At 37.3% G+C, this 26,176-nt stretch overlaps 4 protein-coding genes and 1 long non-coding RNA gene across 10 annotated transcripts; 1 reads left to right on the top strand and 4 right to left on the bottom strand.

Moving 5' to 3' along the window:
* Window positions 1–256: 256 nt before the first annotated feature.
* Window positions 257–3,004, top strand: LOC110921065 (FCS-Like Zinc finger 10). Of its 2 annotated transcripts, none has more exons than XM_022165329.2 (3): window positions 257–503; window positions 1,302–2,266; window positions 2,354–3,004. In XM_022165329.2, the coding sequence occupies exons 2-3, from the start codon at window positions 1,314–1,316 to the stop codon at window positions 2,517–2,519; spliced, it is 1,119 nt and encodes a 372-aa protein (XP_022021021.1). In that variant the 5' UTR covers window positions 257–503; window positions 1,302–1,313; the 3' UTR covers window positions 2,520–3,004. The 2 variants fall into 2 exon arrangements, with proteins under 2 accessions (XP_022021021.1, XP_022021022.1); XM_022165330.2 differs by lacking the exon at window positions 257–503 and adding an exon at window positions 555–572.
* Window positions 3,005–9,851: 6,847 nt separating this feature from the next.
* Window positions 9,852–14,888, bottom strand: LOC110921538 (probable E3 ubiquitin-protein ligase RZFP34). Of its 5 annotated transcripts, XM_035986714.1 has the most exons (12): window positions 13,695–13,818; window positions 12,258–12,498; window positions 12,062–12,149; window positions 11,896–11,955; window positions 11,773–11,805; window positions 11,610–11,687; window positions 11,473–11,516; window positions 10,914–10,954; window positions 10,747–10,829; window positions 10,564–10,655; window positions 10,369–10,480; window positions 9,852–10,281 (listed from the first exon to the last, which is right to left on the bottom strand). In XM_035986714.1, exons 2-12 carry the CDS (start codon window positions 12,446–12,448, stop codon window positions 10,171–10,173), a joined length of 933 nt encoding a protein of 310 aa, XP_035842607.1. In that variant the 5' UTR covers window positions 12,449–12,498; window positions 13,695–13,818; the 3' UTR covers window positions 9,852–10,170. The 5 variants fall into 5 exon arrangements, with proteins under 5 accessions (XP_035842607.1, XP_022021568.1, XP_035842606.1 ...); XM_022165876.2 differs by having other exon boundaries at window positions 12,258–14,888; XM_035986713.1 differs by having other exon boundaries at window positions 11,773–11,955; window positions 13,695–13,822.
* An 836-nt stretch (window positions 14,889–15,724) lies between these two features.
* LOC110920976 (pentatricopeptide repeat-containing protein At5g13770, chloroplastic-like) lies at window positions 15,725–17,893 on the bottom strand. The gene has a single exon (XM_022165232.2). The coding sequence runs from the start codon at window positions 17,609–17,611 to the stop codon at window positions 15,821–15,823; it is 1,791 nt and encodes a 596-aa protein (XP_022020924.1). The 5' UTR covers window positions 17,612–17,893; the 3' UTR covers window positions 15,725–15,820.
* A 1,000-nt stretch (window positions 17,894–18,893) lies between these two features.
* LOC110921321 (protein SLOW GREEN 1, chloroplastic) lies at window positions 18,894–20,167 on the bottom strand. Its single transcript, XM_022165616.2, has one exon. The coding sequence runs from the start codon at window positions 20,052–20,054 to the stop codon at window positions 19,062–19,064; it is 993 nt and encodes a 330-aa protein (XP_022021308.1). The 5' UTR covers window positions 20,055–20,167; the 3' UTR covers window positions 18,894–19,061.
* A 1,311-nt stretch (window positions 20,168–21,478) lies between these two features.
* LOC118489103 lies at window positions 21,479–22,758 on the bottom strand. The gene is made up of 2 exons (XR_004886231.1): window positions 22,096–22,758; window positions 21,479–21,920 (listed from the first exon to the last, which is right to left on the bottom strand). It is a non-coding gene; the product is annotated as an uncharacterized LOC118489103 (long non-coding RNA).
* Between the last annotated feature and the right edge of the window lie 3,418 nt (window positions 22,759–26,176).

Consider the following 26,176-nt stretch of genomic DNA (forward strand, 5'->3'; position numbering starts at 1 on the left):
AGAAAACGATCTAAAGGGTGAAACCATAATGTTGACATGAAACTTTAATGATGGTATGATTTTCAAAATTTACAATTTTGTAAATGCAAAATCCCAACACTTCAACCAATAATTTTACAACTACTATTATTTTATTTTATTATTAAGAAAACAACTTAAATATAAACTGAACCCCTGCAAATTACTTTATATATTATCCGAGTATACGTATCCTCATACACGATACATACAACAAATCACCCCACTACAGAGAGAGAGAGAGAGAGAGAGAGAGAGAGAGAGAGAGAGAATAAGTGTATTTGAGAAGCTCATTCTTCTCTGATTTTGATGCGTGAGAGAGAAAGTAGAGAGAGAGAGAGAGAGAGTAATAGTACTGTACAAGTTTCACACACAACCATAGAGAGGGGGAGTGGGGAGTTGAGAAAACAATTTATGCATTTTGGGCTTTCTTTCTCCTCTCAAACATAACATCATCTCTGTGATTTTTTTTTTACTTTTTTGAGGTGGGTTTTCCCCAAATTTCTTCCTTTTCTGCAATGCAATTTTTGGGCTATTTTGCTTGCTTTTTAAGAGTATGCTTTCACTTTGTTCTTCGTCTTGTTTCCCCCTTTGTTTCCTTCACTAATCTGATCATCAGCCATCATCTTTCTGTGTGTATGATGTGTATTTAGTCATAGATTTATCAGCTTTTATAGCTTGACTGATGCATCTATCAGTATTTGATGATTATGCTTCTTTTGGGGTTTAATCTGTTAATAAAATGGTAATCTTTTGGATGTTTATGTGGATCCTTTTGGGTTAAAATTTTAAGTGGTATTTTGGGCATTTTCTGATTTTCAACACAAAGTTGGACGTTGGAACCCAGTTTCTTGACTATTTTGACTTTTTTCTTGACTATTTTGACTTTTTTCTTGACTATTTGATCTACAGGACTTTATGGGTAGTTTGTATGTTTAATCATCTGGTTGGTAGTTAGTCTATTTAATCTTTATTTTTCTGTTGATTATCTGATGCTACTGTTTATGCACAATGCACATTGCTAGAACTAGATATTATTGTGCTATGATGCTTTATTATTATTATTATTATTATTTTTTTTAAATTTTAAATTTTAATCAAGGGTTTTAATCCTCTTCTAGTAGGGCTCTTGAAATCTGCTTTTGATTGTGTTCTATTTATGTTGAATAATAGCACTGGATGACGATTTATAGATTAGGGTTTACAGGGTGGTTATTTGATTTTCTTGAACATTAAGTTAAGATTTTTTTTTTTTTATTTATTTTTTGGTATTTTTTTAACAGGTTTTGTGAAAAATGCTGAGGAAGAGAACTAGATCACACCAGAAAGATCAACAAAACATGGGTCATGCTCATAATACGATTCCTGAATCGTATTCTAACGAGTCTTGTTATTCAAATTCCGATGCTTTCTTGAAACCGAAACACAAAACCAATTCCTTTTTCACTGTTCCTGGTCTATTTGTAGGGCTAAACCCTAAAAACTCAGAATCCGATTCCGTAAGAAGCCCCACCTCCCCTTTGGATTTCAAGGTTTTTTCGAAACCGAACTTTGCGAATTTACCAATTCGGGCTTCTTCCACGAAACCGAACGAATCCGCTCAAAAGAGTTGGGATTGTAACAAAGTCGGGTTAAGCATTATAGAAGCTCTTGACGATGAAACAAAACCGTCATCGGGGAAAATACTCCGTTCGTCAGACAGTAAGAGCATTCTTTTTGGACCCCAGATGAGAATCTTGAACAACCCGAGTTTGAAACCAGCTAGTTTTGACCCGTCTGACTCGTTTTCTTACTCGCTACCTAAGAATTACGCGGTTTTCTCCAATAGTAACATAAACAAATCCAATCCTAAACTGATTAATCATTTAGTTCAGGAACCATTCACCAAGTTTTGGTCTCATTCTTTGGATTCCGCAAATTTCGGGCCAAACTCGACCCATTTAACAACCCGCCCCACAAATCTGAACCCGGGAAAAGATTTAGTGGCTTCACTCTCGGCAAGTGAGATTGAGCTTTCTGAGGATTATACATGCGTTAGAAAACACGGGCCTAACCCGAAAACAACTCATATTTTCGGTGACTGTATTTTAGAGCGTCACGAGGATGAGTTTATCGCTAAATCGTTGACGTGTGAAGAACATGCGATTAAACCCGCTGAAGTCGAGAATTCATACCTCCCTGATAATTTCTTGAGCTTTTGTTACTCTTGCAAGAAGAAACTCGAGGGCGAAGATATCTACATGTACAGGTCCGGTCCCTGAACTTCAAACCACAATTGTATTCTTTACGCGTATTTGCTTTTGACTGCAAGCTTATCCTTTTATTTGTCGTTTAGAGGCGAGAAAGCGTTTTGCAGTTGGAATTGCAGAGCCGAAGAGATTTTGATTGAGGAAGAGATGGAGAAGAACACTGAAGCGGGTTCGTCTTCACAAACTGAGATTACGCAAAAACCAGATGGCTGCGAGGAACTTTACGAGACCTCGATGTTCATCGCTGCATAAACGAAACTAAAAATTAGGCTGGTATTTTTGCATTTTTGTTAGCGGTCTAATCTGCTCTTACGCTTATGAATATTGAAACTCAATTCAATGACATATGCAGAGAAACCACACCGTGATTGATTACCCGTTTGATAAGTGCTGTGTGTTTTTTTTTTCTTTTTTTTTATGGCGGCCATGGATAATCATGTTTTGAAGCGTGTGGTCTCTCTTTATATGTTGTTGAATGTGTTTCGTGTTTCATGGTGTTAATGGCAGATTGGTAACTGCTAAACCAGCTAGTTTTGTCTTTATTTTTCTGCAATATTTTGACATTGATGATATCTCTATTTCTAAGGCTTCTTTTAGTTAAGAGTCTTAATATGAGAATGAAATGGTACCCTACACCCCCCCCCCCCCCACCCTATATGTCTTGGACTCATTGTAAGGAGTTGATGTATAAGCCTCCAAAATCAAGTCTTTGAATGAATATAAATTATCTTTTTGCATATAATGTTAGCAAGCAACTCTTGATCTTGATCATGAACCTCGACGACGGTACAAGCATCTTAATGCATTATATCTTGTACAACTTTGTAATTTATTGGCATTCTGATGTGGGTTTCGAAAATCTTGATGTGATTGCCTGAATCAAGGTCACATGGTGTAAACGATTGTTTTACGCAATGTTACAAGCAAGTCTTTATCTTGAACATCGACGTCACAATTGCATTGGTAGTTGTACGAATGTACGTTCGGTACAAGCATCTTATAGTATTATTTCTTGGCGTTCGGGTATGGGTTTGGAAGATCTTGAGATGTAACTGCTTGAATCCGGATTCTGATGGAATATAAATTGGTATTTTTACTCAATGTTAGTAATAAAGTCTTGATCTTGACCCTCAATTTCACATTTGCATTGATGGTGAATTAGTGGAATTCTGATTTGGGTTGGGAAAATCTTGAGACATAATTGCCTGAATCAAGATTCTGATTATCATTTATTACTACTGATCTTTTTACAAATTTGTCAAGCAAGTCTACATCTTGCATTGACACTTGTACAGTACAAGTATCCTAATTCATCATTTTATCACAACTTTGAGAATTCTTGGTATTCTGTCATGGTTTGGTAAATCTAGAGATGTAACTGCTGGAATTAAAATAGACCTTTTTACACCATTTGTTAGTATGGTTGAGAATTCCTGACCTCGTTAAGACACGATAAAAGTTGTTTAAGAAAAAATACACTGTGTATTTTTATACTTTTTTTAAAAATAAAAGTAATTATGGTTAGGAAGCTATGATTCGTCATTTCTTTTTGTTGATACATAAAATATAAAGCCGTGTTATGGACACGAGGTATAAAGTACTTAAACAAGTCGTATTTATGTTTGATACTTGTAAATTGTAATAATTGCGTCATCGTTGACATGTTAAACACGATAAGACCTGTTTTGATAGAGCCCTCTTTGCAAGTCTTGATCTTGAACCTCAACATTAGATCATGCGTACTGGGCATTATTGAGCAATCAAACAAGCCCAATCAAGCCCCCTCCCCACCCCCTTGGGCATTATTGGGCATTATTGAGCAATTTTCCCCCCCTAGGCGTTTTTTAAATAACGTCTTCTCCAAATTTCAACCATCAATCACATTTAATCTTCCTTTTTCTTGGCCAATAGCTTTTTTTGTTGGTTTTTTTAATTTAATTCTCTACACCCTTTTAACATAATGCCCACATCCCCACTACACCCATTTTAGAAAAACGCCCAATAATGCCCCTTGCTGACTGTACTGCCACATGGAGGAAAACGTCCAAGGGTAGGGGCATTATTCACCCATGGTCTCACAATTGCATTGCATTGCATTGGTAGTTGTAGTCTACACGCATTCAAATGCATTATTATTCTGCATAACTCTGATTCTTGCATGCTGACATGGGTTTGGAAAACCATGAGATCTTGATGGAACTGATTTGGGTGTAGTAGGGTACAAGTCTTGATAATGTTGGCAAGAAAGTCCTCATTTTGAACATTAGTATATCACAATTGCATTGCTAGTTGTATTGTACAAGCATCATAATGCATAGTATATAGTACAAGTTTGTGATTTCTGACATGGGTTTTTGAAAATCTTGGATCTTGAGACTTTATTTGTGGGTTGTAAGGTACAAGTGGTTGATGCATTGATGGTGTTTTTCCTTTTATATCCATGATTGGTCCTTCCATGAAGAGCTTGTTAGTGTTGGCCCCTCACCCATGTGTGCATCATTGTCATTGCATCAAATGCATCTTTCTTGTAAAGACTCGAAGCTACTTTATCTTTCTAGGCCCATCCATATGATGTTGCTTGCCTCATCTTCAAAAGAAAACAATAAATTTGCACAAATTTTTATATATATTTTTGTAACTTGTGATTTGAGTGGCATCCATCCTTAAAAGATAATGGCTTGAATGAGTTACTTGAGGGGACACCAAACTCATTAAGGGTTTGTGTCGGTCGATTTAGTTACAATAGAGTTGCCCCCCTTAACTGTAACGTTCTTTAAATTGTGGTGTAGAAGAATCATAAATTTATGAGTTACTTGAAATCGGTCTATCAAAAGGTTAAATCGAGTCAAACTCAAGCTTTAAATTGAAACTTATTTAATTAACGAGCTCAAGTTTGAGTTATTAATCATATAACCTATATATTATGTTAAAGTAAATTTATAATCATAGACATATAGATAATGTTATCATATAAATATAAATAAGAATAAATTACTTTTTGAGTTCTTGTTTAATCACTTTAGTCCAAAATTAGAAAGTTTAACGCCCTGCGTCCCTAACTGCTCATTTTTTACTGTTTTGAGTCTAATTTTGTTTATTTTATAACGTTTTGAGTCCAATTTTGTTAAAAAAAAATTGAACTCAAAAGGTTAAAAGATTGGACTCAAAAGGAGTCAAAAGGTTATAAAAAAGCATCTAGGGACTCAAGTCGTTAAACATTTTGATTTTGTAATCAAATGGTTAAAACTACTAAAACACAAGAACTGAAAAAGTAATTTACTCTATAAATAATAAATGACCCAGGCCTACGTCGAGTTCAAGTTTAAACATAGGATTTAAAACGAAATGAAATCGATTTTAACAGGAGATTAGATGGTATAGTTTACCACCCCCTAGTAAAGTTGAAAAGTTGATGATCCTTTTATAGATTTTGTGGTGTTGTGAGAGGGTGCAGAAACAATAATGCATGTACCATTTGGTTGATAGTGGTGGTAGTTGTTGTAAGTTAAAAAAGTGAAAAAGGACATAGCCAGAGACAAGGACTAGATCCGACGTTATGAGGGCCAAATCTTCAAAATGCCAAAGTGGGTTCGCTTTGGCTGAATCACTCTCGTTCGAAACTATTAGGCCATGTGGTGTGGCTTAGCGTCACCCCGCCACATCGATATTTATAGCGCCTCGGGGCGCCAATCACCATCCCACCGGAGTTAAGAGGGGGCGCTATAGCCCTTCCTCCACCGTTCTAACGCCGGTTAAAGGAGATAGAAGGTGGGGCCCACTCTTTTCAACCAATCAAATCTCATCTTTATTTTTTTTGAGTAAACTGCAATTTTACCACCTGAGGTTAGGGGTCATTGGCACCCTTACCCCCCTAAGAAAATAATTGCAATTTTACCCCCCACTGTTCACTGTTATGTTGCAACCTTATCCCCCGGCCTCAAATTTGTTGACCAATCTGTTGACTATAACTTGAAATGACTATAATGCCCTTTCATATTACCCCCAGTGTTTTGTGCACTCTATGATATTACCCCCTGCCACCACTGCCACCGCCATTCAACACCACAACCACCACTGCCACCTCCAGCCACCACCCCTCTTCACCCACCCCCACCCCCACCACCTCCACCACCACTCTTCAAACTCCACCAGGTGGGTACAAGAGGCCAACTTTTCTGAACAACAAATCAACTTAAAATTTCAACAATCTACAACACCTGATCAACCACCAAAACTTCCCATCACCACTATATTACCCTTCAAATTTGTTCATACGCACATGCACTATTCCAAATTTTCCGGCAACCAAAACTTCCCATCACCGCCAACAACCACCTCAAGTTCCGATCGTTTAACCATGTTTCTTGTACAAAAAGCAAACCTATCATCACCTTTCCGATCAACCACCAAAAAACCACCACATATCCCCAAACCCTATCAACTCTCTCATTCACAGATTCATCTGTATCGTTAAAAACAGATAACAGTCAACACACATTATGCTCTGTTTTCCACTATTCTATATGAAATCAAGATATGTTTTTTTTTTAACAAACAGGAGGAATCAAACTATAAGGAAGGAAACAAAGATGAAATATGATGTGGGTAGTTGAAAATTAATGTGGGTGTGTAAGAAAGTTTCAGAAATTTGAAATTCCACTGCATTTAGTTCTGCCCACATGTAGTTTTGGTGCCATTGAAGATGACATATTATATCAAGAAATAAAGGTGTGGGCTTTTTGGGTGATTGTGATTCCAATCTTTCTCATTGTTCTACAATCAGATATTTAAGCATAAAAGAAGAACCCACAAGAATGACGGTGGCAGTGGTGGCAGGGGGTGGCAGTGGTGGTTGTGGTGGTAAATCGGTTGTTGTCGCCGGAAACCATGTGCATCTGCGGAGGTGTGGTCGCCATTGTGGTCGCCGGAGGTGGAGGTGGAAGGATGGGGTTCTCCGATTCACTCATGGTTAGTTGGAAGCCGGTGGTGGAGGTGGAGGTGGAAGCCGGTGGTGGAGGTGGAAGCCGGTGGTGGATGGATCGCCGGAGGTGGATGGATGGAAGAAGGAGTGGAAGTGAAGAAGCTTAGGGGGTAAGATTGTGAGATTATCTTTAGTTTAAGGGTTATTATAATATATAAGGTAATAATTAACGTGAAATTACCTATTTACCCTTTCACTCTCCCATGCTTTTATTGACCAGTCAACAAATTTGAGTTTAGGGGGTAATGTTGCGACATAACCTCAAACAGTGGGGGGTAAAATTGCAATTATTTCCTTGGGGGGGGGGGGTAAGGGTGCCAATGACCCCTAACCTCAGGGGGTAAAATTGCAGTTTACTCTTTTTTTTTTGTATTTTGTTTAATAGGAGTGCCTTAAACCATTACATGCAATTTAAAGGGAGGGACTTTAAAGCCCCCAATGTGACGTTAAGTTGAGGTGGCGTGATAAAGCCCCTACCACACCTTGTAGCCTTAGAAACTAAGGGTCTGTTTGGTATGTCGTAATGGAATACATGAGGGAATGGAATGGACGAGGTAATGGAATGGACAAAGAAATGAAATGGATCATTCCATTCCACAGTCTTGTTTGGTTACCATGCAGGAAAGGAATAAATCATTACCTTGTGTTATTTGGTAGGTAAGAAAAGAGGAGTGAATTAAATCGGCGATGGGTGGTGGCGGTGATCGGTGGTGGCTAGTGGCAGTGGCAGTGATGGGTGGCGGTGGTCGGTGGGTGACGGGTGTTAGCGGTGGCGGCGGCGATGGTCGGGGTTGGCGGTGTTCGGTGGTGGCGGGTGGCGGTGGTCGGTGGTGGCGGGTGGCGGCGATGGTGGTCGATGGTGGTCGATGGTGGTGGCGACGGGTGGTGGGGGAGGCGACGCCGATGGGTGGTGGTGGTGACGGTAGCGGTTGGTGGCAGCGGAGGATGGTGGTGGTGGTCGGCAGAGCGTGGCTGTAGTGGTCGGGGTGGCGGTGGTTTGCGATGGCGGGTGGCAGCGGTAGTAGTCGATGACGGTGGCGGCGGAGGACAGTGGTGGTGGTTGGTGGAAGTTGGTGGCGGGTGATGACGACGGCAGGTGATGGTGGTAGATGGTCGATGTGATGGGCGGTGTTTGTGACGTAGGCTGAGAGAGGGAATGGAATGGAAAAAAAACAGGGGGAGTGGATGGAATGAATTTGAGGGAATGGAATGACTTATGTAATGGGTGATTCCATTACGTTGACCAACCAAACACATTTTTTTTCATTCCCTCGTAATAGTTCATTTCATTCCACCTCGCATTCCTGCATACCAAACACTACCTAAGATTGCAAACGAGTTTTAGTTGTATTACTAAACTCGAGTTCATCTAAGTCCAACTTTCTCAAGTTCAAATCAAAGTCGACGATTGAAGTTACTAAGCCTTGTGTAATGTATGGGTATAATTTGAAATTTTTTATTGCTAGACTTAGCCAAGTAAGTTTAAGTTTTGTTGAAATGTTACACGTATATTGTGCCACCTCAACGGCAACTTAGCGCCACGTAAGTACATCAGTGCCACATAAGCAATTCTAGAATGCATCTAGACAGGTTTAAAAGTGAAGTGGGGCTCGTATTTCATCAAAGTGTTTGTACTACTCGAGGGTCTATTCCTATATTCATATTCATGAAGAGTGAATTTCAAGGATTGTCCTTTATCTTTATACCCATTTTCAGGCGCTCTCCTTTATGTTCAAAGTTGACGAGTTTTGTCCTTTATTTTTTCATATCATACACGTTTTGTCCTTTAGGCTTAACCCATTTAGTCTTTTCAGTTAAATTTGGTCATGTGTTTTGCACATGAGGGCATTTTTGTCAATTCAAAGGTTGCAGAAGCTTTGAGCTGTAAATCTGTCGTTGAACTTACCTTTGAATTGACAAAAATGCCCTCATGTGCAAAACATATGACCAAATTTAACTGAAAAACTAACTGAGTTAGGCATAAATGACAAAACGTGTATGATATGAAAACATAAAGGATAAAACGCGCCAATTTTGAACATAAAGGACAACCTGAAAATGGTTATGAAGATAAAAGACAATCCTTGAAATTCACTTGGCCAATCTAAAAAGCATCTAGAAAAGATAACCGCAATTGTTAATATATTTTTGTTATTCTCTAATTAAGCTTGATTTTGTATTAAACACACGGTTTCTTATTATTGTCTACTTAGAACTTGTTTTATATAGGATGTATAACTTACCGGTTCTAAAAAGTGTGAATTTGTTGTTCGAAAAAGCATCTAGAAATCGTATTAACTATTTAGGTATTCTCTTGATTTTGCATTAAACACACGGTTTATTATTTTGTACTTAAAATTGGTTTTTGGTTACGGAATAGGGATTCTAAAAATATTTTCAAACTAAATTTTCAAGCTAATAGATCGAATTCGAGGGCCCCTCGAAACTATAAAATCGAATGTCATTATGTTAATAAAAAATGGCTCGGTGGTATGTTAACGAATTGGTCCACTACAGAAACGAGACTTCATAAGTTTAGAGACTTGAGAACTGAACAAAAAACAGAGGGGCTCGGCCGTCTTCCGAAAAGAGATGCGGCTATATTGAAAAGACAATTATCTCATTTGCAAACATATCTGGGCGGGATTAAATATATGACAGGGTTACCCGATATTGTAATTCAAGCTTACTAAGAGGAAGGTCCTCAAAGTGTTGATGTTGTAATCCAGAAAATAGTAAAGCATGATACATCTACGATTACAGATCAAGTTTCCTACACAACACTGGAACACGAGATTCGCAGGTTGTACAATGCCTCTAATGAGCGAAAAGTCCATAACAAAATCTCGCTAGCCACAAGAACTCATCAGATTGATCCCATAGTTCAAACCAAAACCAGAAAGCACAAAACGCCACCCAAGCTCAGCCACGAGTTTGACGAGTGTTGTAAGACTTGCACTTTGGACACTTATGACCCACAATATGGAACGGAACTTCAGAATTCGCTCCACAGTCGTTGCACAGAATCCATATCTTCAAATAAACAAAAACCAAAACATAAATAAAAACCAAAATTCCAGCATCAACAAGCTGAAAGCATGCCAAAGAAAGATGGCCTACCGATTTATTCTGATAAAAATCGGGCATTGGGGTAGCTGCAATCTCCATGTCAAGTTTCTCCCAAACCTTTGACATATCACAGACCGACTTAAAGCACAACGGGCATGCGTATCTGTGAAAGTAAGTCAATAACAAACAAAATGACTTCACAAAATCATCTTTAATTTCTTGAAAATCTATTTTGGATTCACTTACTGCAAGTGCTGCTGCATTTCCTTAAAACACTTCTTATGAATGGTATGTCCACAAGGCATGACGGTAACGTCATCCATCGAATCAAACAAATACTACAAAATAACCAAATTTCCGTGCCACATTTAGTATTATGTTCTCATAATATGCATGCAAGTGGGAAGTATGTAACGTGAAGATACAAACCTCGAAGCATACAGGACAATCGTGGTGCATTGCTCCTTCAACGCATGGGTGACTGTCCCTCAGAACATTGGCATAGCAACATCCTGAATCACAACAAAAGTTACTGACGCTCACACATGACAATTAAGCCACCTGTACTGTTTTGTATCGTAGAGAAGAAGACTTACGACATTTGTCACAATGAAAAAAGTTCTCCTGCCCACCAATTCTGATCCGAAACAGAAATACATATACAAGTCAGTGGAGATTCCATTAGATTCACCGTACCATTAAAAATTACCGAAAGAAGGCTATTTGCAAATTGCGATAAAGACGCACACATTATACAGGGGGAAGGTTAACGTACAATAGCCCCTTAACGTGCGAAGCGTAAGCGACTAAGTTACACATGTTATAAAATTCAAACCCTAATCACACACAGGTTAAACACAAAATCACGCATGAACAAAACACAGAAATCACACATGAGTAACCCTTAATTACGCATGTGGTCAACAGAAAAAAATAACGCATTCACGCATAGGTTGAAACACAAAATCACGCAGGACAAAAACACAAATCACGCATGAGTAAAACCTAATTACGCATGTTATATGCGTAATCAAATCACGCATGAGTAAAACCTAATTACGCATGTTATATGCATAATTACGCACATTATTTTGGTGGTCGCATACGCTTCGCACGTTAAGGAATATCCAACGGTAAATAGCATGAAAATAATACCTGCAAATACCGCAACCATCACAGTGATACTGTCTCTTCGATATCTGCAAAGAAGAGCGCAAAACATTACATAATTCTACACCAAAGCAGAAAAACCACTTCATAGAAAACACAAATACGAAATGTGAAGGACTTACGTCATCATCAAAAAGCTTGCATACTCCACAAAAGTATTTGCCCATGCACACGCCACAGTTCACACACATTTGCCGAACCTAAAAAGAAAAGCAGCAAAACAGTTGATAAAGGATTTTAAAAAAAAACACATCATGAAGAAAGAACAACTCTAAAAACACTCACCTCTTGTTCTGTGCCACAAAGAGAGCATATAACCTGAAAGCAAAGCAACATCAAACATGCTTCGTGTGAACAACAAAAACGAAGGCTTTTCGAAAACGCAAATAACTTTTGAAAGTAAGCTACCCGTTGGACTTCATGGCGAGGGATTGTATGCCTCTCTTTTTGATCGACATTGATGTCATTCTGCAAAACAATAAAATATTATCAATAACTTCAAAGTTCAAATACCGTTTTCAGTATCTAAGCAATGTGTGACGTTATTTTATTTTATTTTATTTTTAATACACACCTTTGCCTCATTATGACAATGACGACAGTTGAATATCTCGTCACAACATGGGGCGCGTATTCTGCACCGCCGACGGTAGTGTGAACATCTGTCAAGAAACAAAAGGAAACAGTTTATTGACCCGTAAGGCCGTAATAATTATATTACTATTACTACAAATAACAAAATACAAGTCATAGAGACAGTAGTAGAGTACCCGTACTTAAGGGATCCATCATCAAGAGTTTCCGAGTTCACGGTATCTGCAACAACAGGCTCATCGTCTTCATGTATAGGGTGATCTTCTTCTAACTTTGATTCCTCCGTGACAGCAAATGCTTGTGTTGTAGATTCAGCGTTGCTTCCTTGAAGGTGCAAATTTGTACCGAGATTAACTGGATCCTCCATTTAGACTAGGATCAAACTAACAACTACTACAGCGCTAGAGCAAAAAGAACCTGCATTTAAGGACATGTTAGGCAAAAAATCCTAAATTCTATAGCAAACATATCTAGTGGTCCACCCAGTGAGAATGTGGCTTTCTCTCACACAGCAGCACATGAGTTGAAATCAGCAACAACATAATCCAACCAATGTTGAAAAGCTGCAACGAGCCATCACCAAAAGTCAAAACAAGTAAGTCTAATATAACTACGGTTCACGAGTGAGAGAATTCCACGCTTCCAAGAGAAATGGAGGTATCCAGTGCATGGTTTGTTGATTCTTGAAGAAGCCCACATGATCCACCTAATTACGATACCCACACGTGGAATAACCTAATAAGGTAAAACCAATAGATCACAAAATCAAGTACGTCCTCAACGGAAAAACAAGATTAAAGAATGTGAAGAAAGCACCAGTGAAGTGCATATCTAGTTCATATTCCTGCCCATCAAGAGCAATCCTACCTCAACTGCCGTTCCTCCACACTGATACTTGAAGAATCATAACGACTCTCGAGTCTAACTGGACAATCGAAAGAGACGAGAATTGCTTGCTTCGGTTAGGGGTAAAGGGAAGTTTGTTCATTGACATAACCACTTTTCCGGTTTTAATTATTCATCATTGGCTGAAAAAGCCTAATTACCATTGGCTGATCACACAAACAGTGAGCCAGAAGCAGACGGCGACCGTCTTAAGTCCAAAGGAACACTTATGAAATTGACTCGACACGTCGAAACATAACACACGCCTATTATCTTCCTACCCTTACTTTGGTGAGAAAAATACACTCTAATCCAGCTTTGTTGCAACCTAATACTATCACACCATATTAGGCGACCTAATCAAAACAGCAGCATCCAATCAAAGTTTTATCATGATGTTTGTTTATCATCTCCAACACAACACAATTGTTTAGCTCACACTTCACACAGCATTCATTCATCATGTATGTAGCACAAAATATAAGAATCTAACAGAACAGAACAGGTCAAGTTAAACCAAACCCTAAATTCAAATCAGAATTGCCAAATTAATTACTAGTCTTTCAGCTTCACAAGCACAACATTTTTTTAACATTCAACTACTAATTCACAACTATAAACACACATAAAAATTCAGTCCAAACAATAATGAATTATCAACATACCGGAACTAAAATTAAAATTAAAGTGAATTAATAATTTAGTAATGGAAACTCAGGATAACGAACTTTCGAAGAGAAAAAAAATAGGCTTCCGATCAACGGCTCCGATCTTCTCTATGAATACGTAGAAATTTAACAAAATCAGAAAGAAAGGTTGATGATGTTGTTCAAGTGTGAGAGTGGAATGGGGTTTTATAACCGAGAGGTGTCGTGACGATGGTTCTTACTTCTTACGGATTTGCCACTGACAGGGATGTATATGGAAATATCTTCAATAGTTATCCGCAATGTGACATTTTTATATGAATAAAATAAAATAAATTAAAATCTTCGATAGTTTATGCCACGATATTAAAACGTAAATGATGGAAATCAAGTTTTATATTATCTTTTTTTATTATTTGGTGATTGAAATTTAAATTTTAAACAACGGTTGCGTATCTATATAACTTTTCGTCATTAAAATACACATTAAACCGACCAAAAAAAGAAAACAATAGCTGGTGTACATGTTAGCATCAATTTATAGTATTAAATTTGGTAATCATGGACATAATAATTACCTTCAATTATTGGAGCGTGGTTCAGTTGGTGGCACGATGATACTCTAGTGGTCCGTCAGTGATTCAAATTTGTTATTCAAAAAAAAAAGGTCCGGCTGCCTAGGTAACCCATTGCAAAAGGCAACCCCATATGCTCGTGGCCACAGACAGTGTTTGATAGCCCAAACCCACCATCACCAGTTTCAGGGAAAACTCACTGCCAAAAGGTTATGTACGTTAAAACTCGATTGAGATCGGATTCGAACTTAACATCATAACCTCAAACAATCTTCTCTTTCTCTCCGATACCAATTTAGTTATAGCTCATTGAAAATTAGGGGTAACTATTTTATTGCTTTTAATACAGAAACTCGTAAAGAAATTTTTATAACGGTTAATTTTTAATTCAAATAACCAAATTGTATTCATTCATATTTGATTCAAAATCAAAGGAATTATAATGAGTTCTTGGTTTGTAATGAACAAAGGTTAAAATAGATATATTAAAAAAAAAAAAAAAACTCAACAAAGTTAAAATACTTATATTGACGATGAAACCTATGCTTTGTGAGATGGGGGAGGAGGGGCTACGTTTAGTGTTATGAAGACTTCACTAAATGACATCATATGACTTGCGTGTTAGAATATCCATAGTGATTGAGTGTTTGAACATCCGTAGTGATTTGGTGTGTGTGAAAAAAAAAAAAAAAAAAAAAAAAAACGCAACCTAGGAGGCGACACCGCAGCACCACCTAAGGAAAAGTATCCAAACTCACCTCATGAGAGGGGTGTAACTAATAGTGTATTGTGAGTGTGGAAACAAGTGAGCTAATATGATGTAATTAATTGGTTAAAAAATGTTAAGTCGTTAGCCCCTTTTCCATGGTTGTTGCCACACCCAACATTAAAACGCCCAACAATGCCCGTGCCACGTCCACACTTATCACCACTGGTCCACTGCGTTCAGGGTCGTAGAGACGTCTGGAAGAGACATGTCCTTAAATGATTCTAATTGAAATCTTTAACTTCATTAGTTTGTTCCTTTTTTTTAACTTACAAAACAATATTATTTAATATATACAAACTCAAAAGAAATGCAAGTTTAGATTAATGTAAATAATAATTATTTAACGAAAAAATCAGGTTTGCCTCTTCAATAATTTGAAGTTCATAATGAATTAACGATGGAAGTTCATAGTGAATTAACGATGGACTAAAATTGTAAATAAACCACCTTCTGCATCTTTTAACTTGCAAATGAGCAAAACTAGAATATACTCAAAAACATTTTTTTTTTTTGTAAACTAATAAATAAAATCATTTTGTTTGATATCATTTATACTCAAAAACATTTTTTTTTTTTTGTAAATTAATTAATAAATCATTTTGTTTGATATTATTGATAGTAGTAAACCACTATCCACATATAATAGAAAAAAAAAGAGTAATAAATGAAATCCACAAAAAACAAAACAAAAATATGTGATTGGTAGGAATCAGCTAAGGTTTCTTATCATCTTTTATCTATCTAGACACACAAAAACTTAGCCACCATTGAATTGCCACCAAGAATCATTAATAACCTTTAAATCAGTTTAAGCTTATAAACAAAAGTTATTAGAAACCAAAAATCGTATATTTGTACAAAACTCAAACCCGATCTAAGCTTTCTTCCAACCACATAGGCTGAATTTGCACACCGGCGTCGCGTAAAGCATTCAACGAAGACCGATAAAGCCTCGTGTCTAAACGTGTACCCTCGGCTTTCATATCTTGCAAAAGCTTAACCAATTCATCAACTCGACTAATTTTCGAGTAAACACCCACCATGATCCCGCCCATCGCTCTATCAATCCCACCACCATTGAGTCTATACTCATTATAATAGTTTACACATGTTTCAAACTCGCGTGCCTTGCTATACGCGCTTATAACGCTCGTGTAACTAACTTTATCGGGGCTCACTTTCCTTCTTTTCATCTCTTTCCATATCTTCTCTACTTGCCTTAAGTTCAAGACTTTACCGTGCATATCGAGAAGAGAGTTGTAAATCCACACGTTCGGTTCTACACCCTTTTCTTTCATTTTAGCCACGAGTCTCATCGCGTCTCGGATCCTATTTGTTTTCCCGTACATTGCAATCATGCTAGAGTATGCCACAACACATTTGTCGAAACCTTTATTTTCCATTTCCCAAAATACCCCCTCGGCTTTTTTGTAGAGGCCCGTTCTACTGTACACATTAAGGACCGACGCGTAGGTCACTTGGCCTGGGACGCAACCTTGCGAGACCAAATCTTCATACACGTTGGCCGCAAAACTCGGCCCTTTTTGCTTTGCATAACCGTTTACAATAGCACAAAAGATGCAGTCTGAAACTCGGATATTCATTTCTTTCATGTAAGAAACAATGGCAAGTGTCTTCTCGAGTGAACGTAGATCGATGTACATCAATACGAGCTTTAAGAACACCGAAGGGTCCCTTAACATCTTTTTACCTTTGGCTTCTTGCAAAAGCTCTTCTGCTGATTCTACATCTTTTACACTCACAAATGAAGAGATCAATGAGGAGTAAAAAGACGGATCCTCCGAGAAGCCCTTTTTCGTCATTTCCCTGAAAAATTCAAGAGCTTCAACGGGTCGACCCGACTTCCCCAAAGACTCGCATAAAAGCCTATAAATTTGGGTGCCAAAAGACGTCCATTCGATCTCACTCGACTGTAACTCTTGGAACAGTGAAACGACGTTCTCGTTCTTGCCCATTTTGAGATGAGCTTCCATTGTGTGTGCATAACATTCTGCGTCTAATTCGACACCCGAAGATTTCATAAGTTCAAAAACAGTAATAGCGCTACTATACATATGAAGCTTGTTGTAGGTTTTCATGGCGGAATTGAAGGTTAGACCAGCAACTTCCTTTTCAAATTTCAAAACGTGAAGTAAATTATTAGCAAGTTTGAATCTTCTAGCTCTAATGCAGCTACCGATTAATCTACAACAGTATGACTCATCCGGGTAGACGTTAAACTTTCTAACATCTTCAGAAATCGACCAAACTAAATTCCAATTCTCCAAACGCATCGAGTACCTGATAAGATGATGCAAAGTTGATCTTTCGGGTACAAAATCCGGGTTCCTCTTAGCTTTCAGGTAACTTTCAACTCCCATTTCTTCGGTTTTCGAATCTTTAAAGAGATTGCAGATCAGAACGTTAAGATTCTCAGGTTCGGGTTCGGGTTCAGAAGAATCTTGATACGGGTCATCTTCTAAAACGGGTGGTGGGTAACTGCTGCTGGATGAGTTGAGGACCAGGGTTCTTGAAGAGGAAGAAGAGAGGTGAGAGAGAAAAAGACGTATCGGTGACGTTTTTGAAGAATTGAAGGTGAAATTTTTGTTGATGGAAGGTAAATGGAAGTCTGGAGAAGAAGGTGAAATGGCCATTGTTGTTGAATGAGATAAGGAATGGAAATTGGAGGAAGATGAAGGAAAAAAAGGAGTGGTATATATACCTTATCATCCTGTTTGGTAGTTGGTTATGCACCAGATATCATGGATAGGTGTATTCATATAAAGTTATAACTTGTACTCTGAACTTCATATGTTTTTACATAATTAGTCCTTACTGTTTCAAACATTGTAATCTTAGTCTGAACCTCTTTGGATTCATAAGCCAAAAAGTAATCTTAGCCTGAACCGGTTTCAACCCAACAACCCGTTAAGCTATTTGACTCATTTAGAAAAATGGGTTACATGACTTTTGTGTGTCCCCCTTTGACACGAATATATATGGGGCCGGTTCATCAATTTAGCTCGACACTACGTCCATCTATGCATTAAGTTTCAACTAGGCAGTCACATTTAAGCGAAAATTGACAGAATACTTGAATACCCTATACTTAACTCGTTTGGTGATCCATACGGACCATACATAAAAAGGAAACTTTAAATACTTGATTAAACCTCAATACATTTTTCGTGATCAAAGTACAAAACCCGAAATTTAAATGAAACAGAAAACCTAAACTCTTCTCGTCGTCTTCTCTAACACAAGAAGCGGGCCCAGCAAGGGAGACGGTAGTGGTGCGGGAAAGGCTAAACGTGTAATATACGTGTCATGAATGCACAAATTGAATTTTGTAGATTTCATAGTTGTTAAAAGCCATCGCCTCTTGCGCCTAGGCCCATTTTTCAGGCGAGGCGAGGCAGTTGCGCTTTAAGTCGAAGAATTTGCGCTTTAATTCTCCAGGTGATGGTCCAGGCGCACATTCCGGCGAGATTCCTAGATTCCGGATAGTTTCCGGCCAAATTCTCTAAATTCCGACAAGATTCTAGCCAGATTTCTACTTTTATATAAGGAAAACTACTTTTCTACACTAATATTTTTAGAACTTTTGGTTCTAAATAGATGATATACAGTTTTATATAATAGCTTTTGTTTATTTTATTTGAAGAATAGTATTCTTTTTCTAACACATAATATATTTTTAACTTTTTTTCATTATGCGCTTAATTTTCATCAGGCCCTCGCTTTTTTTGCGCTTTGCGCCTAGGCCCCCGGCAAGGCCTATGCGCCTTGGCCCTTGAGTGTGCTTAGCGCATTTAATAACTATGGTAGATTTTTAATCAAGGTTTTGGATTAAAACCCAATACCCTTCATATTTGAGTTATTGTTAGGTGGAACTACAGGAGTTACTAAGATTTAAAGCATAAATCAACAGAATGCTAGAGCTACAAAGTTGAGATCAAACCATCAAAAACGATACCATCATGCTTATTTAGCAGTATAGCAATTAACAACAAACATTTGCTGAATCTGTAGCTAACAACGATTCAATCATAACAGAAAACATACCGTCTGCTCATCTTAGTTAACTCCAACTCTCTTCATTCATCAATTCTGTTCATCAGTCCCAAAAAGCTTCATTCTTGACAACGGCGTGCGGATATACCCTTCCACATCATACTTCTTAGGCGAAAGCTCTCGATACTTAGCAAACCAAACCTTCGCCTCATCATCCTTATCAATCAAACTATAAATCATCCCTTTAGCAAAATACGGTCGAAAATCATTCGGATCCTCATTCAAAAGCTCATCATAACTCCTCAAAGCCTCATCAACATTCTTCTGCAAAAACTGAAACTGCGCTATAATCAACCTCACATCTCTAGCCTCCTTCTCCTTCTTCTCCTCCTCCGCAATCGCTAACGCCTTTTCCAACCGCCTGATCACCCCCTCACCCTCTCCCACACTGTCCATTATCAACGCGTTTTCGAACAACGCCTCGAAAGATAAAGGATTTTGTGTCAAAATCTGTTCTAAGGCCTCGCGGGCCGGCTCAATTTCGCCCATTTCGTTTAGTAATCTCGCCATTAGGAACTTCCAGTCCAGGTTTTCGGGCTGGGCCGACACGAGTTTTTTCAAGATTTTCAAACTTTCCTCATCCTCCCCTGCTTCTAGTTTCTTTTCAAGTAATGTTTTCATAGCGTCAACAGCTTCTGAATTGGATTCTAGAAACTCCGGCAACACAGTTTCGGGTTTGGTTTCGGTTACGGTTTCGGGTTTGGTTTCGGTTTCGGTTTCGGTGGTTGTGGTACTTTGGGTAATTGGTTCGGCTATGGCGGTGTATTTTTGGAAATTGGAGATAACGGCAGCGGTGGTGGCGGAGAATATGATGGTGCGGGCGGTGAGTTTGAGGGTTTGGATGATTGGGTTGGTGGGGGTGGTGGTGGTTTTGGTGGCGGTGATTTTGAGGGTGGGTAGTTTGGAGGGTTTTGAGAGGGGATAAGGGTGGGTTGATTTGGTAAAGGTTGAAGTGGGTGGGTTGAAGATTGTGGGTTTTTGGTGGAATGATGGTTTGAGTGTGAGTGAGAGAGTTGAGTCCATTGATGCAGGTTGGAGTTGGGGTTTTCTGGTTTAAGGTTTTTTAAGGGTTTTGACAGGTTTGGGAGAGGGGAGATGGAAGATGAAGAGATGGTGTTGTTGAATAAAACTTTATAGAAAGAAAAAAAAAACTTAGGGCATGTTTGGGTAAGCTTTGTGAAACAACTTATTGACTTATTGGCTTTTTAAAAAGTCATAATCTCTAAAATGATGTTTGGCAAAGAGGGTGTATGTGAGGGGGAAAAGCCAATAAGTCACAAAATCATGACTTTTCCAAGGAGCCAATAAGTTGTTTCAATAAGCTTACCCAAACATGCCCTTAATTCTAGCTAGGTTTTATTGGAGTACACGTTGCGGTGAGACGGAGCAAATGATAATTTTAAACAAACGATATTTGAAAATGAAACATGTTATTTCGAAAGCCAAACAGTAGAATGATTTAGTTTATCATTGTACCGTAAAACAATACCAAATAAATATTCTAGTTTAAATACAACTTCATTTTTAACAATACTTATATTAGAATCACCAATTGAAAATAAACACAACTGCGTACTTAAGTTTTTTTTTAATTAATAAACGGAAGCTATTAAAGAAATATTAAATTAATTGATAAAGGTAATATCATTTAAAAAACGAAAAAAAAAAAAGAATTATGAAAAACAAAAAGTAAATGACAAAAGGAAATGTGATTTAAAAAAAAAAAAAAAAACAGAAAATATGTTAAAAGTAAATATAATAATAAGGTATTGTATTATTAAAATAATAAAATATTAAAAAAAATATATTTCTATAAATTTAATATTGAGTAAATAACAAATTTTGTCCTTTATGTTTACATCAAATTGCAGGCACTGTCCTTTTAGCCAAAAGTTTACAGGCGTTGTCCTTAACCTTTCAAAATCTTGCACGTTTTGTCCTTTAGGCCAAACCTGGTTAGAAATCTCAGTTAAAAACTGTCATGTGCAATGCACATGAGGGTAAAATGGTAATTTCACTCTCAACACTTTCAAACTCAACATTCACTCCATCTAGGGCTGTTCAAAAAGCTCGCGGCTTGGAGCTCGCTCGAAGCTTGCTCGGATTTAGCTCGGAAAAAGCTCGCTCGATATGGCTCGGTTTGAAAGTGAGCCGAGCCGGCTCGGCTCGGTTAGAAAGTGAGTCTAGCTCGGCTCGGCTCGTGACGAGCCAAATTGGCTCGGTTTGGCTCGCTTGGTAGCTCGGCTCGGCTTAGCTCGAATTATTTTACTTATAATATATTTTATTTTTATATACATCTAATATATTACAAAAAAGTTATTATTATTTACATGTATTTAGACTTGTAGTTTGATATCTATGACATATTTAAAGGTTGATTGTCATGCTAATGAACAAATATTGTATTTACTTGAAATATAAAACTTATTTTGCGTTGTTGAACGTGATTTTGGCTTGTAATGTATTTGGTTGAACTTATTTTGAATATGTTATTTTGAAATATTGAATAAATTTTACAATACTGAATTTTGAGAGCTATGTATTAATTTTTATTTTTGAAATCGAGCCAAACCAAGCCGAGCCGAGCCAGCTCGGTTTAAAACCAAGCCGAGCCCGAGCTTAGATTTTCAGCTCGGTTTCAAATCTGAGCCGAGCCGAGCCAGCTCGGTTTATAATCGAGCCGAGCCTGAGCTTGCCCTAGCTCGGCTCGGCTCAACTCATGAACAACCCTAACTCCATCATCTTCCTCAAATTTATAGGGTTTAAGCCGCCTGCCTGCAGCTCCAACCACCAATGGCGGCTTCAACCGTCCACATCAATCCCCTTTTAAATTGTCACCGGTAGTACACTTGATGTTTGAAGTTTTCATCGGAAAAAAATGAAAGTTATCTACAGAAAGCAATTAATAAGAATATATTAGAAGAAACATACCAACAATTTTAAACAGGCATAAGAAAAGAATTTCATGATTCTCACATAATTTCAGTGTACATATAGGTTAGCACCCTAACAAGAAAACACAAATCATATCATAGTCATATAATACAACAAAGATTAAGATTACCATCAAAATTTTCACAACTTCCTCAAATGCTACTCAAGTTCAAATCATCATCATCATCTCAAATGAGATTCAAACCAATTAAACATTTGCTCAGATTTATCCCAAAAGTTAGCAGCCCTACCATTACACCCATGAGCTATAAACAAAATTGATCTTGGAGAATCAGGGATTTGCGAAATTACTTCAGTGCCATTCAAGATTTTGACCGTTGGATCTAAACTGGTATCTTTTTTATTTGCTAACCCTTCAGCACACTTCAACCCTTCAGATGGCTGGGTGGGTTTTCCGGCAGCGACATTAGTGCTAAGAGCACACTCCAAACGCATTTCATCTCCCCTAGCCAACTGTTTCAATCATCAAATTAGACTTCCCAACGATGCCCCCACCAATACTGTTTTCCCCCACTGCAAATCTCACTTTCCGGCAAAGGGGTTTTTGGATATGTGGACCATGTAGGTAAATTGAAGCTGGAAAAGATGTGTTCAACTCTCTTGTTTCTGATCTTTGTCGGTTTGTCCTCAGGTCTCGTTTCCGAGTGCTAGAGAACAAGGGGGTTGGTGGTGATTGTTGTATGCTTGGAGAAGAATGGGGATATTGGTGGTGGTTCTTGGTGGCCAGAGACAGAGAGAGATTAAGGTGGAGGTTGGACAAAAGGGAATTAGGGTAATAAATGGGGAAATAAAAAGGGTTCGAGAGGGGAAAAGACCATTGTATCCTTATGTGCATTGCAAATGACAAGAATTAACTGAGATTTCTAACCAAGTTTGGCCTAAAGGACAAAACGTGCAAGATTTTGAAAGGTTAAGGACACCGCCTGTAAACTTTTGACCAAAAGGACAGCGCCTGTAATTTGATGTAAACATAAAGGACAAAACTTGTAATTTACTCTTTAATATTAGTATTCATCGTCCTTCAACAATATATATATATATATATATATATATATATATATATATATATATATATATATATATATATATATGTAGGGGAATGTTCATTTGAGAAGAAATTTAATGTGAGAAAAAAAAAGAAGAAAGGGCATATTAGTAAAATACTATTTCATTTATAACTCATATCATTAATTTTTCTCTTTTTAATTAATTAGTTAACTAATCACTAATTATCCTACATATAATCTACAATACCTACACATGTTAAAATTTTCCTACATATACCCTACATATTATAGAATTTGATCCTACACAGTCGAAATTTATCCTACACACCTTGAAATATATCCTACACAACTCGTAATTTATCCTACACAACTAGTAATTTATTTTACACTTTAAATTAAGTTGTTTTTTTAATTTGGAAAAAAAGTATATATTTTGAAAAGTAGTTACAAATTTAATTTAGTTAGTTATTAAAGGGGAATAATGCAAATTAATGATTTATGTAAGTTTACCAATATACCCTTATATTAAAACTAAATACAAATATTAAATGAAGTAAAATGAAGCATTCTTATTGGTTGAAACTTCTTCTTTTTTCTTCTTACAAAATAATTCTTCTCGTTTGAACCCTCCACTATATATATATATATATATATATATATATATATATATATATATATATATATATATATATATATATATATATATATATATATATATATATATATTTATGTAACATCTCTAGTATCGGCTTGATTATAAACTAGTTGGTTCAGGTCGACTCGGATTTGAAACCGAGCAGAAAATCGAAGTTCGAGCTTGGCTTAGTTTTTAATCGAGCTAGCTCAGTTCGGGTAGGCTCGAATGTAAAAATAAAATTTATTACATATCTTTCAAAATTCAGTAGTTTAAAATATCATTCAATAGTTTAAACAAACATATCCCAAATAAGTTTAACATATTACATTACAAACTAAAATCAAATTTAATCAATACAAAATAATTTTCAAATTTATATACTATTATTTTGCAATACATGTGTGTATTTATAAGTTGTACATGTTGCTTTAGTGGTTTTATATGCTAATTTATTTATTTATATACTATTATTTAGTAACAAGTGTGTGCATTTATAAGTTGTACATGTTGCCAAGTGTGTGCATTTATAAGTTGTACATGTTGCTTAAACACGGCACAACATGCGTGTGTGGTTAAACCAGGGCCGGCCATGAGCATGTGCCGGGTGGGCGGCGGCTCAGGGCAAAAAACGTAATAGGGCCCGTAAGGAAGAAGAGCATCGCGCTAGACTGAGATCGTTGTTGTTGTTGAAATGGCGGAAAACTGAAACAGAACACAAAGATTTGATTTTTTTTCGGCCGATGAACGGATATGTAAATGGAGCGACATTTATGAAAAGAGTTATAACCTGTGTTTCTCAACGAAGAAGATGACCTAGTTTCAACACATAAAAGGGGCCTTTCTTTAATTATATCTCAACACATAAAGTGAGCCTTTCTTTAATAATAAGCCAAACACATTATTACTTTTAAAGTTGTAGTATAAATTAGTCTAACTTCAGACAATTATATAAACTATTTATATATCCATTTCACTTGAAATAAAAACGATTTTAACAAGCTTTTTTTGTATTATTTAACTTTTGTACCTTGTTTCTTCTTTTATTTAGTTTATGGTATCCTTTTGAATTTACATATTTAAATCTCATTTATCAAACCCATTAAATATTAAAAGAAGCTGACTAATCGTGTTTCGTGACGCGTTTGGTGTCACACCCAAACCGATAGCGAAAACATCGGGGTGCGAGCACTAAGCGTTCAGATTGCTAATGAGATTCCATAACACTATTTGTTTCGATAGAAATTCGATCAAATTCATCATAACATTGTCTAATAGCGAACACAACCAACACAAGTATCAAATACAAACCATAGCAAATATTGTTTAAATTGTTCAAAAGATTCTATGTTAACTAGGTGACGTTTCTAAGCATCTCCTAGCTTGATTCCATGCGTTCCAAAGCATCCTATCAGCCTGCAACATGTATTAAAATATCAACACAAAAGTATTGGCGAGTATACAAATTTGATAATAGAATAATAGATTTAAAACAACTCATATCCATGTGTAAAGTAACAAAATAGTTTCAGCCGTGCTAGTGTCGCAGTCCACGCAGTGATAGCCCAAGTATCCCGATGCTTTAGTGTTTACCCAAGACTCAAGGTAAACTAGAATCCTCCTAACAATACCCCCCGAGAATAATGGGAGAGGTGCATATCCTATAGCGCTACTATTGTTAAGGCGGAACTACACACTCTGGATTAAACGCCACATAGCACAAAGAGTCAAGAATCAAGAATCACAAGTTTCATGTTCACATAGGATAGAGTATAAGTTTCAAAGATTCAAGTTCAAGTTTCATAGAATACATGTTACGCCTCAAAAGTTTAAAGTAAAAAGGGGATTGAGTATACTCACAGTGATTGCTTAACAGTATAAATTGCTATTGGATCAAAGGGAGCTCTTTTTAGAATTAGCCTGATTAGATTATAATAGGATAAGAGTCGGGCAGAGTAACGAGATTGAATAAAGTGTTAAACTAGTCACTGGATCGGATGGCTGTCCGATCTGATGGCTGTCCGATCGGATGGTAATCCGATCGGATTGCCATTCGCTCCGAATGGTTAGCACCCAGGGTCACCTCAATCGGATGGTGGCTCGATCGGACGGCTGTCCGATCGGGTTATCATTCGATCAAGACTTCCCAATTTGGAAAAGTTAACAAGTGATTAAAGGATTTCAGAATGAGTGTCACCTGATAGGGTGGTTGTCCGATCGGACGACTGTCCGATCGGGTTGCCGCTCGATCGGGCGACCCTTGTTCTTGGTTACCAATTTCGTGAAAATTCTAATTTTCAAGTTTAACGGTGATGGTACGACACGTATTGAGACAATGGTAAACCTATCAGTTCACAACCGTTCTGACAGGTGAGAACCACCCTTGTCCGGTCAGTCGCATGTCTCTGACGGGTTTATGTCGGAATTCGTGCCTTGCTTGTCTTTTCCGGTAAGGACTTAGATCAACACCACTTTAGACTATTCATCAGATCTACAGTTAGTGTAGACCCGGTTCCCTCTGAATAAAGTAAAAGTTTTGAGAAAAAGAT

This window comes from Helianthus annuus, chromosome 17 (genome assembly GCF_002127325.2).
Source record: "Helianthus annuus cultivar XRQ/B chromosome 17, HanXRQr2.0-SUNRISE, whole genome shotgun sequence".
NCBI classification, from domain to species: domain Eukaryota; kingdom Viridiplantae; phylum Streptophyta; class Magnoliopsida; order Asterales; family Asteraceae; genus Helianthus; species Helianthus annuus.